At 35.4% G+C, this 11,517-nt stretch overlaps 1 protein-coding gene across 1 annotated transcript in view; it reads right to left on the reverse strand.

Annotated features, from left to right (window-relative positions):
* Window positions 1-11,517, reverse strand: part of PEX7 (peroxisomal biogenesis factor 7) — a 71,476-nt gene that overhangs the window by 50,920 nt on the left and 9,039 nt on the right. Inside the window, exons 4-5 of the mRNA XM_006915384.3 lie at window positions 4,610-4,687; window positions 4,137-4,245 (exon numbers count right to left, since the gene is read on the reverse strand). Coding sequence (XP_006915446.1) covers window positions 4,137-4,245; window positions 4,610-4,687 — 187 coding nt within the window. The remainder of the gene's footprint in view (window positions 1-4,136; window positions 4,246-4,609; window positions 4,688-11,517) is intronic.

Consider the following 11,517-nt stretch of genomic DNA (forward strand, 5'->3'; position numbering starts at 1 on the left):
AAATTGAAAATCACATGATATCACTTATATGTAGGATATAAACCTAAAAGCAACAAATAAGCAGGACAAACAAACAGAGACTCATGAACATGGACTATAGACTAGTGGTTACTAGTGGGGTGGGGGTGAAGGAGGGATGTCGACGGGATAAAGAGGGAGTCACATAGGGTTTAGGGGGAAGGTAAAGTGGGTAAAGGAGATCAAATATATGGTAGCTGAAGGAAACTGGACTTTGGGTGGTAAACACACAATAGAACATACAGATGTTAAATGATAATGTATACCTGAAAATTATATAATTATATTAACCAATGTTACCTCAATAAACTTAATTAAAAATAAATAAAAATAAAAAAATTCATGTATAAATTATGAATCCCTAAAACTTAAGTATAGTTATCCCTTGGTATCTCGGCAAGAGATTAGTTCCAGCACCCCCATACCTCAGGATACCAAAATTCCCTGATGCTCAAGTCCTTTATATAAAATGGCAGAGAACATACAGTCAGCTCTCCACATCCACGAATTTTCAACCATGAATCAAAAATACTAATTTATTAACTTGTGCTCTATTCTAAGGTTTCTTTTAATTAGTTCTTCCTGGGTGCTCTGATTTACTGCAATGGCTTTAGTTATCATTTATGAGCCAACGACACAATTTTTTTTTTCAGAAGGCCAAACTTCTCAGCTCCAAACTCAAATTGCTCATTAACAACCCCATATGTGTGTCCCACAGGTCCAATGTTTTCTAAAACGAAACTCAAGCTCTTCTGTCAAACATATTTCTTATCTCAGTTGACATTACCATCTATGAATTTGTCCTTGCCAGGAATCTACGAGTTATTCTTTATTTATCCCTCTTTATTCTTTATTTACCTCCTCCATATTCTATAAAATCACCTTTAAATACCACCTACATTAGCCTGCTTTGTTCCATCTCTTTTGTCACCATTCTTATCCATAATTTTGTCTCTCTCCAAACCGTTCTCCCAGCATCCACTCTTGCTCACCTCTAAACTATTCTCTACATAACAGCCAGAGTGAGTTTTTTAAAATGCAAGCCTAATCAGATCACTCCCTTGCTTAAACCTTTTCAACGCCTTTCCACTGTCCGCAGGACAAAATCCAAAATGTTAACTTCAGCCCACAAGGCATGATCTGGGTCCCTGCTTGCTACCCGGCCCTTTTACTAGCCTTTCCTTTTAAGCAACAGTCTACCTGGCTTTCTTTTAGTTTTTCAAATGCATCAGGTTCTTACTTTTGAACATCCTACTCTCTATGCCTGGGATGCTCCCTCTTTGCCAGCCAAAGCCTCCCACCTTTCACTGAGCCAACTCTTTATTTATCCTAAATGAAAGCCCGAACCTACAAAGCAAAAAAATGAGCTTTGACTACTAAAAAATTTAAATGTTTTACAGTGAGAAATAAACTACATAGGTTAAAAGATAGACCAAAAAAAACAAAAACAAAAACAAAAACAAAAAAACCTGGGATACAGAGGACTAATTCTTAAATATAAAAAGAGCTCATACACCAATACAGAAAAACAACTAACATCTCTCAGTAGGAAAATGAGTCAAAGATATAAACATGCAACTCACAAAAAAAGAGCTATGGTGGCCAATTAACATATAAAAGGTCTTCACTCTCCCTAGCAATCAAATATGCAAATAAAAACAATAATTAGATATTTTTCATGCATCAAATTGGCAAACATTTAAAAGATTGAGGAGGTACATCTGTTTATCTGCTGCTCTGATATAAACACATTAAAAAATGATTAGTATCATAGAGATTATATTTATGTATACACTCCCCAAATCATCTGATTCCTCATATTGGACTACCATGAGCAGACATAGGTTTATTCTTCCTATTTCATGTCTGATGAGGCAGGGTGAAAGTGACTCAAGGAGGCGGCCTAGAAGAGTGACTCTGCCTTTGCCTGTGCCAATTAAATTGTTCACCTTTGTTTTATTTCCACATTTTTTTCAGCTTTAATGGCACTCAATATATTACACAGATTATCTAAAAGGAAAGTAAAGCAATAAATATTAGTGGCAGAGCTTTTGGGAAAAAAATATATTCAGAAAATTTTCCTTAGCCATATGTTTATTGGTGGTAGAGCAAATAAAAGAAACATGTTGTTGTACCTCTTTTTCTATTTTAAATTTGTCTTACTTTCATAAATGTAAATATATAATATAAATTTATACATAATTCATAATATATAATTGATGGATATTGTTTCCCATCAAGTTTATTCAAAACTACAGTCTAAGAACTCTTTCTAAATGGTGGCAACATTTACTCAAATCAGCTATAATACTAGATTAAGGCTACTAAGAAATCTCCACAATCAAAAACTGTCCTGTAAAAGCAATGTTTTCAATGGGGAAAACAAATTTGGGACAGGAGATTTCCTGATTCACAATTACATACGTTATTTTCCTGTACAATTTCAATAACAGAGGTTTTATACATATAAGCATATAAAACCTAACATGGCTAAGCAAATTCAGTTTTTGAAAACATCTGACTTTTTCCTCAAGAATATTCTCCATTAATACTTTAAATTTTTTGTACCATATATTCTGAAACAAGCAAGAGAATTTTTATGGAGGAATGCAAGAAAATGTTGACAGTGGTTATATAAAAGGGGGGTTTTACTTTTTATTTGGTATGTTTTTGTGTTTGAATTTCCTTATTATGCACATGGTTAGAATAGGCATTATCTGGGATAGTATTTTTTCTTTATAAATTTATTTTTTGGAAGTTTTAAAAGTAAAAAATAAAAAGTAATGATCTTACTTTGTCAATTGCCACAGATATTTATGATTAACTAGCATATGTTACATATTCTTAAAATCATTACTCAGACTAGGGACCTTTGTTCTGATAAACCAAGGATAAAACCATTTAAGCAAAGTAGCTCAATGGCTAGTAAACAAGAGCTAGACTGGTTCCATATTTTGAAAGATTTATTATCAGTTGTAATATAAACAAACTATATTTGTTCATTAATAGCTGTGTTCTAATTCACATTATGAAAAGTAATGGTGTGGCAGCTATTACAATATCACTAAGGATTGATATTCCATTTTCTTAACTACATGAACTATAAGTCCAAATGCCTTTACATGTACTTTTTCCTCACCGCAGAGAACAATTCTATCTTATAATCACGGGCAGAAGACAGTGTTACTCTTGCTGTCTCAGCTTCTCCTCCCCTGTCATCCTCTGGAAGGACCCTGACACTGAACTTCATCATGTAAAATCAGGACAACAGGAGACAGGCGGGATTGGTGGGAAGAAGAGGTAAAGGATGAAAGTGGAAGAGCTGTGAGGGCAGAGTAAAAGGGGTATCAGAAGAATAAGGCAAATGGCCAAAGGAGAGGTGCTCCAGGGCAGCTAGGAGCAAGTGCAGACAGGGAGATCTATCTGAACGACTACCTGGCAGGTGGACTATGCTGCTTTAAATGGTTCTGTAGAGAAGCTGAGCAATATTTCTCTACAACTTACAAATAAGTTCAGGTCTTATATGATTTACAAATTGGCCCAGAAAACAAATTAGTAAATCTCTATGCAAACAGTACAAGTGTAATAATTAAATTTCAATAAAATGACTTTTCTCTATAAAAAAAATGAGACATATAAATGTAAGTATCTACTTTACTTTAGAACTAATGACATAAATCAAAAGCAAAGAGTCAGAAAAAAGACAATACCAAAGAACATCCTTGCTATGGCTTAGTGGCCATGACTTAGAATATCCCTAGAAGGAGGGTAAACATCAAGGAAAGGAGAGACTGATACCGCAGCCCTCACTTGCTCTTTGTCCTGCATCTCTTCCTCACCAAAAAGAAACACGTTAAGTCAAATGTTTAAAATCATTAAAAAGTAACCCAGGCCTGGCTAACTCTTGTCTAGAGGTTGGTAAAGAATGAAATCGTCTAAAGAGCACAAAGAATCCTTTTCTTTTTTTTTTGGTGTGTGCGTGGAGGGCGGGGATGGGGTGGGGTGGGGGGAGTCTTTTTCTCTCACTATCTAAGGTACACAGCGCCACCTACTGGGGAAAGCAAGGCCACCATTTACTCACTACAAGCAAGGCTTTTGGTAAATATCCAATTATTTACCTGAGGCTGAAGCAAAGCAACCAGGGATGTGGGGAGACCAGATTGTGCTATAAATGATGTTTTCATGTCCTCTAAAGGTGCACAGAGACTTTCCAACAGTTGGATCCCACTACAAATAAATGAAAGGATTAATCAGAGGTAAATTCGAATGTATGTTTTTATATATGCAATTCATAAAATATATATATTTATATACACAGTATACATACATATCTCAAGAATTTTTTTAAAGTCTATTTTTATGAAAAGTAAGGTGGCATTTAAGGGGCCAAAATCAATGCTGAGCTAATTATTAGGTTACAGCCAAAAGATTAAAAAATTTTTAATTCTAATAAATGCTTTAATATATTTTTTTGAAAAGAAAATTAGCAATCTATTTTAAAAGTTACAGAAGTATGTTCTAGAAAGAAAAAAAATCAGTGGGAGCTTTGAGGGAGGAATATTTGTTTCTAAATACAGTAATGCTGACATACCAGTTTGACGGTTTGATCCCATGAACCAGACACGACAAGCTGTTCGCCTCTGGTTTGGCTCCAATCAACACTATACACCTAAAAACATTTGAAAGTGTCATTTAGAAAGCAAAAGAGCATCAAGTTCAATATTACATTTTATCTCTTTATAACAGTGATAGCCAGTTAGAACAATGAATTCACTTTGCTGAAACAGTAAATAAAGTCCTACAAACCTCAACACAGTATCTGAGAAATGGAAAGGTCATTTTGTCCATTCCTCCAGACTTAGCCCTTACTGATTCTACTTTAATAGGATTCTACAGAATCTTTCCAAACCTTCTTGACTAAAACAAATTACACATATTTTTGAACCTACCAACAAATCACTGTTTGCATCACCCTGAAGAAATGTCAAAGCAGATTAGAAAGTTAGTCACCTAAAAAAGCTTGCCAGGTCAATGTTTATGAGAAAGCATTAAAATTCAATTACTATCCCTATCTGGCCTTTCTTAGAAAAAGCTTATAGGAACTAGGTGATCCTTTCAGATCTCTTGGTAAACAGCCTTATCCAATGCTGCTATTCTAACCTATGCTTCACTGCTCTCTGCAAATCACTGCAAATGAACTTTATAAAAATACTTTTCATCCTGTCATTTTATACAACAGATTATATACACATCACCAGCATAAGCTAAGTTCAACAAAATATGTGCACAATTATACTTTATAAGAATAGTCCTAACATGGATCTGAGTGTGTCATTAAATGTAATCGGCATGTTATTTTGAATCTAAAAACTCTTTAGCTACCATATTTACGTAGAAAGTATGAGTGTCTAGGGTTTATTGTGGCTTAAGTATGGATCACCCGTTCTTGGCTGCCTAGTGCTAAGCTGAGCCATGTTGGAGCCTGAATTAAAAAGAAAATCAATAAAATTGATCCTGTCTTTATTTAAAACTCATATTTTCTTAATTATAGATTTTGTATGAATTTTGATTTTTAAAACTACTGCATTAAGAGATTATTTATTTTGACTACTGAGTGCTTTGGGGCTCCCTAAAACTGTGTACCCAACGTGAGTGCCTAACCTACCTCACCCTAGTCCTGGCCCCGCTGCTGCCCATATCCAGGCAAAAGAGAGAAGAGCAGCTGGAACACCAAAGAAATCACAAAGTATACAGAAGAGGCAGCAAAAACCAAAGAGCCGCTACAGCCATCTGTTAGTTATGGATGGAAAGAGATAGGTTTGGGAGCAATCACTGAAGATCTTGAGAGCTGAAGAGTTTTATTTTATCCTCTGGACCCAGGCTCAGTAAATTTCTTCTGTCAAGGGCTATATAAATATTTTAGGTTTCATGGGTCATTTGACCTTTGTCACAACTACTAAACTCAGTCTTGTAGAGCACAAAAGTAGCCATAGATGATACTTAATGAATGGGCGTGGCTAAGTTCCAATAAAACTTTATTTACAAATCAGACAGTGAGTTGGGTTTAGCCTTGGCCTAGACATAGTAGTTTGCCATCCCCTGCTCTGGGCTAATGTGAACAGTCAAATATAACCACAATACCAAATCTTTATTGAGCACCTACTGTGTGCCAGATGTTGTCGTAAGTACTTTATGTAGTTTATCTCATTTAATCTTCACTTCTATGACGCACATACCATGAGGCACAAAGGGGTGAGTAACTTGTCCAGATTCCTAGTTAGTAAGTTGCAGAGCTGAAATCTGAACCTAGGTAGTTATAAATATTAAGGAAATAAAGCCCTGCTCTTGTTGATATCACCCTTTACCGGAGCTACAATTAGGCCCAGACTTACTTCCTTTTGTTTTCATGAGTTATCCACACCCAAGAACTTAAAGTCCCTGGCCACCTGGTGAATTCTTGCTCATCCATCAAGACATGGCCCTGTTATGTCCTTCATGAAATAAGCCTCCCCTGATGAACTCCTCAAGAAGTTCGATGCTTCCTTCTGTGCACTCCAACAGCATCTTGTACCAACTTCTAACTCAGCATTTACCATATTTTACCAAAATTCATGCTAAATAACTGCCATATCTGTTAGATTTTGGAAGACCCCTCCCCAAGCAAAATAATCTTGTATGTCGATGCTCATTGCAATAGACACTCAATAAATGTGAATTAAAATAATTTAACCAACCAAATTTATCTTCACAAGTAGTTATCACTGCTAAGTAGTTATAAAAAGCCACTGTTTTCATTTTAGAAAATAACTGAATACAATTAAAAACTAACATCATGAACTCGGATTCCACCGCCTCTAATACATTTCCAGCATAACACAGGACTGGAGACCTTAGACTTCTCACCTTTTAAAACTGCAAGAGTCTCCACAGGCTCAGAGAGAACCCAGCCTCAATGAGAATAAAATATAGGAGGTTGGCAGTGTTGCTGCTAACTGTCTTAGCTGACACACAACAACGTGGCAAGCAGTAGAGCTCTAAGACAAAACTAAGGATAGGACACACGTGGTAGGATTAAAAATAGAATAATAAAAAAGGAAATAAAGGTGACTCAATAAATATTTTATTTGTTCTATTGTGTTTAGACATTAGGATACAGGAAAGTAACAGCACAAGCCAGGATGTTGTGTTTAAGAAAAAAAAAACTATAGACATAAGTACAAAAGGGGCGCTGGGATGAGAAATTCAGCTTGATCCCCAACAGGGAGGATTCAAGCAGGACCTTGAGGGCTGGCTAAAATGTCAACAGCAGGAAGCAGAGGTGCAAACACTGACCAGAAACTCCCCCAAAGGCATATATGGGCACAGAAAGCACCCCAGAGATCAGGAGTAGTGAATACTGCACGATAACACCGAGGTTTTGTGCCTGGGGACTGTCAGTGATAACCGCAATAGCAAAACTGGAAGACCAGAGGAAGGGAGATAATGTGTAATTTTAGACATACTGAGTATGAGGTGACGACAAGATAGTCAAGTGGAAATGTCTAATAGGAACAGGGTTTGGGCATTAACCGCAAGCTCTGTAAAAAGTTTACAGCCAGAAAGATGTTTGTAAGACAGCCGAGAAGGGAAGACTAGATTCCATTATCCCAAAAGCAAGTCAATTCACTATTCAACAAATATTTATTAAGTACCTACTAAGTATGAGGCAGAGGGGGTGGGAGAATACAATGTTAGACAAGACAGATAATGTCCCAGCCCTCATAGATCTTATTTGTTTGTTTGTTTAGATCTTATATTTTGGTAGGGGAAGATAGACTGTAAATAAATACGTAATTTCAGTTTTTGAGTTTTAAAAAATTACAAAGCAAAAGAAAGCAAAGTAAGGAAACTACAAAACAATGACAAAGGCAGGAAGTCACTTCTCACTAGAGTAGTCAGAGATCACTTCTGAGCAGAGACCTGAGTGCAGTAAAAGAGGGCACTCTGCATATTTGAGAGGAAAGGCTTCCGGTAGAACAGGGAAAAACCTTGAAGCAGGAAACAAGTTTGTCATATTTGAGGAACAGCAAGGTCAGATAGGAGAAACAAGATCCCAAAGGGCCGTGGTTATGACTTTGTATATAATTTCTCTTAAGAGGCTACAACCATCAACTATAAGCTACCACCCAGATTATAGCATCCTTCTAACTGTTCTCCCCATCCATTCTTGCTCACCACCAATTCATTATCCACACTGCAGTAAAAAAACCTTTATAAAACACAAATTAATGTTGCTCCCCTGCAGAAAGCCCTTCAGTGGTTTCATACTATGTGGCTCCTGTAACTCACCATCCTCACTCAACATGAGATTCAGTTATGCCGTTGCTTATTATCCAAAGGTCTAAATCATGCAAAACTACGCATGACTTCGGATGCATACATGTACAGTAAAATTAAAAGGAAAAACAAAAAATATATAAATAGAAAATTCAGGGTAGTGGTTGCTCCTAGGAAGAAAGGAGGAAGGAAAAGGAGAAGGATAAAATTAGAAAAAAGGGGCTAAAGGACAGATTCAGTAACAAGGGGCTCCAGCGGCACAGGTAATATTTTACTTCTTCAACTAGATGAATATGTGATTGTCTATTATACATTTTTACATCCTACAGATATTTTATATGTATGTAATATTTCATAGTAAATTATTTTAAATCTTTGATGTCTTTCTTAACATAATCTTAACTGATCTTAACATAAGAGCCAAAATGCTCACTGCTCTGGGCACACATGCTTGAAGCCCTCCCCTTCAAGTATGCACTTTCCTTTGCTTCTAAACCTATTCCTCTGACCTTTCCACCTGAATAAATTCCTATTCTGCCCTCCCTGTCCCTTCCCTAGACAAGATCTTTCCCTGTTATAGGACTCTGTACATTCGCAGCACTTACCACGTTATAAATTAGATAACCAGCAGCTTAAGCCTCTCTCCCCTTGAGAGGACAAAGACTCCAGAAGGGCAATGACCTGCCTGACTTATTCATCTTCCCCACTAAGCCTAGTACAGTCCTTTGCAGACAGTAGAGTTAATCACAGTTTTTGGAATAAATGAGGGGCAGAGAAACAAATCTGAATGGAAAGCACATCTCACATTAGTCTACTCTTTCATCTTCTCCCTATTCCCAATTTCCTCCTCCACTCCCGTTCAAATGGTGGACACAGCAAATGGTCAAATTAAATATAAAAAAAGAAGAGAGATACACAGTTATGCTTTAAAAGCAGTATCCTCTAAAGGCCTATCTTATGAAATTACTCTTGGCAGTGGTGAAGAAAATGAATTAGGAAACTGCAAAAAGAAAAAAAAAACAGTGAACAATATTTTGTGCTGCTTTATGAAATCTGAACCTCATCAAAACCACAGTTTGAGAGGACAAATTTTATTACTGAAACCAATTCCCAAAGAGCTTGTTTTTAATCTACTATATAGTATTGCCCTTTTTAAGTTGGTCTATTTAATTAAAAATCATCAAATAAAAACTATGTCCAGAACGTTCATACTTATCTGTATCAATACAAAGAGAAGAGACACTGACTTTTAATTACTGCGTTATTAGAAAGGGCTACATATTTCTTTTAATGTGAAGCAAAAATTTGTTTTAATTTTTCACAATAGAAAATTTTAAATGTGCATAAAACAGCATTATAAATCCCCAGGTATCCATCAAACATCTATAATTATTAACATTTTGCCCATCTTGCTTCATCTGTCTCATTTACTCACAGACAGCCTGACTGCTGGAGTATTTTAACATAAGACCATTTCATTCATAAATACTTCAGCAGGTAACGACGTTTTTCTTCTTAACATAAACTCAAGGCCATTTTCACACCTAACAAGATTAATGACAGCTCCTTAATATTATCTTAAACTTAGTCCATATTCATATTTCCTTGTCTCAAAAATGTCTTTTTACAGTTAATTTGAATGATGATCCAAACAAAATGGACATTTTACATTTAGGTGCTATGTCTCTTAAGTCTCTTCTAATCTAGGAAAGTCCTCCCCACCTTGCTTTTCCTGCCTCCTTCTCCAGTGACATTTATTTCTTGTAGAAACAAAGTTAATGGTCCTGTAGAATGTTCTACATTCTGGACTTGGCTAATTGCTTCCTCATGGTGGTGTTTAACTTTTTTCTCTACCCTTCCTATTTCCTTTAAATTGAAGTTAGATCTAGAGGCTTGATTAGATTCAGTTCAATCTTTTTTAGTTTCCTATTATATTAGGTGGTATATAATTTCTGGTTAGTCCACTTTCAGTAATCCTAAAATTATTCAGAAAATGTAGCAGTCTTGCCTAGAGTCATTATTTTATTAGGGGCTACTAAATGGTGATTTTCCAATTCTGTTATTCCTTCTGCATTTATTAGCATGAATTCCATTTTAAGGAATTTTCCACATCAAATGTTTGACACTTACACCATAATAAAATTCACACAAGAGAGACAGGATAAATGCCTTGATTCTTTACCTTGATTTATCAATTTTCCGAATAAGTCAGTTGTCCCAGTAATCTTCAATGGTGACCAGTTTTTTTTTTTAATGAGTGCAAATATCCATATAAGTGTGTGTCTCTGTGTATGTACAGTGTTTCGATCCATTGCTGTCATTCTTTTTGATGTTCAAACTGTCCCATGACTGGCCAGTGACAGCTTCTTCAGGATGTCTCTTTTAAACTTTCGACACGATCCCAATGGCCCTTCATAGCTTTCTGACACAAGAAGATTCTTGGATTTATCTCATGTTTCCTTCCCAGTCCTGGAATCAACTACTTCAAAGATCTCTGTTCCTTTTAATGGGAGAGAGTATAAAGAGGCCGTAATCTGGCACTAAGGATATTTATTCACTGCGACTGAGTTGTCATTGCTTTCAGGTCTTTATTGTCCAAAGAACTAAGAAATATGTAATTTTTTAAACAGAGAACAATAAATCATGAGCCTATCTGGATATTTCCCATTCAATTTTAAGATTAAATGTTTCTATTTAATTTTTTTATTCTCATATAGCTTTTAAAACTTTTGATTTCTAATGATACAATTACTGATATGCTTTACTCTGCAAAATACATATGAGAGTTTCAAAATAACAACACTAATTTTTCTGAATGCAGTTTAAAACTTCTTTGTAATTCTTTTTATCAGAAATATCCCATTAGGTATGTATAATTACAATACTGTGTTTTTAAAGTCACTTGAAATAATTATTTTCAATACCTGGTTATAGAAAAAATTTGATATACCACTAAATAAATTTGTTTTTAATTTTTAGCAACTGCTTTTTTCTTTATTATTTAAATTGTGATTTTTTATTATTTACAATATTTCAATTGTTCCAGGGTCAAACCTATAACACAAGTCATATTTGGAAAAATCTTGTTTCCATCCTTGTCCTCTCTCCCCTGCTTTCTTCCCCACTCCCTTAATAAACCATTTTTAGTAGCTTTCTAATTATCTTTCGTTTTTTTTAAAATAA

This window comes from Pteropus alecto, unplaced genomic scaffold, assembly GCF_000325575.1.
Source record: "Pteropus alecto unplaced genomic scaffold, ASM32557v1 scaffold185, whole genome shotgun sequence".
Classification (NCBI taxonomy): Eukaryota; Metazoa; Chordata; class Mammalia; order Chiroptera; family Pteropodidae; genus Pteropus; species Pteropus alecto.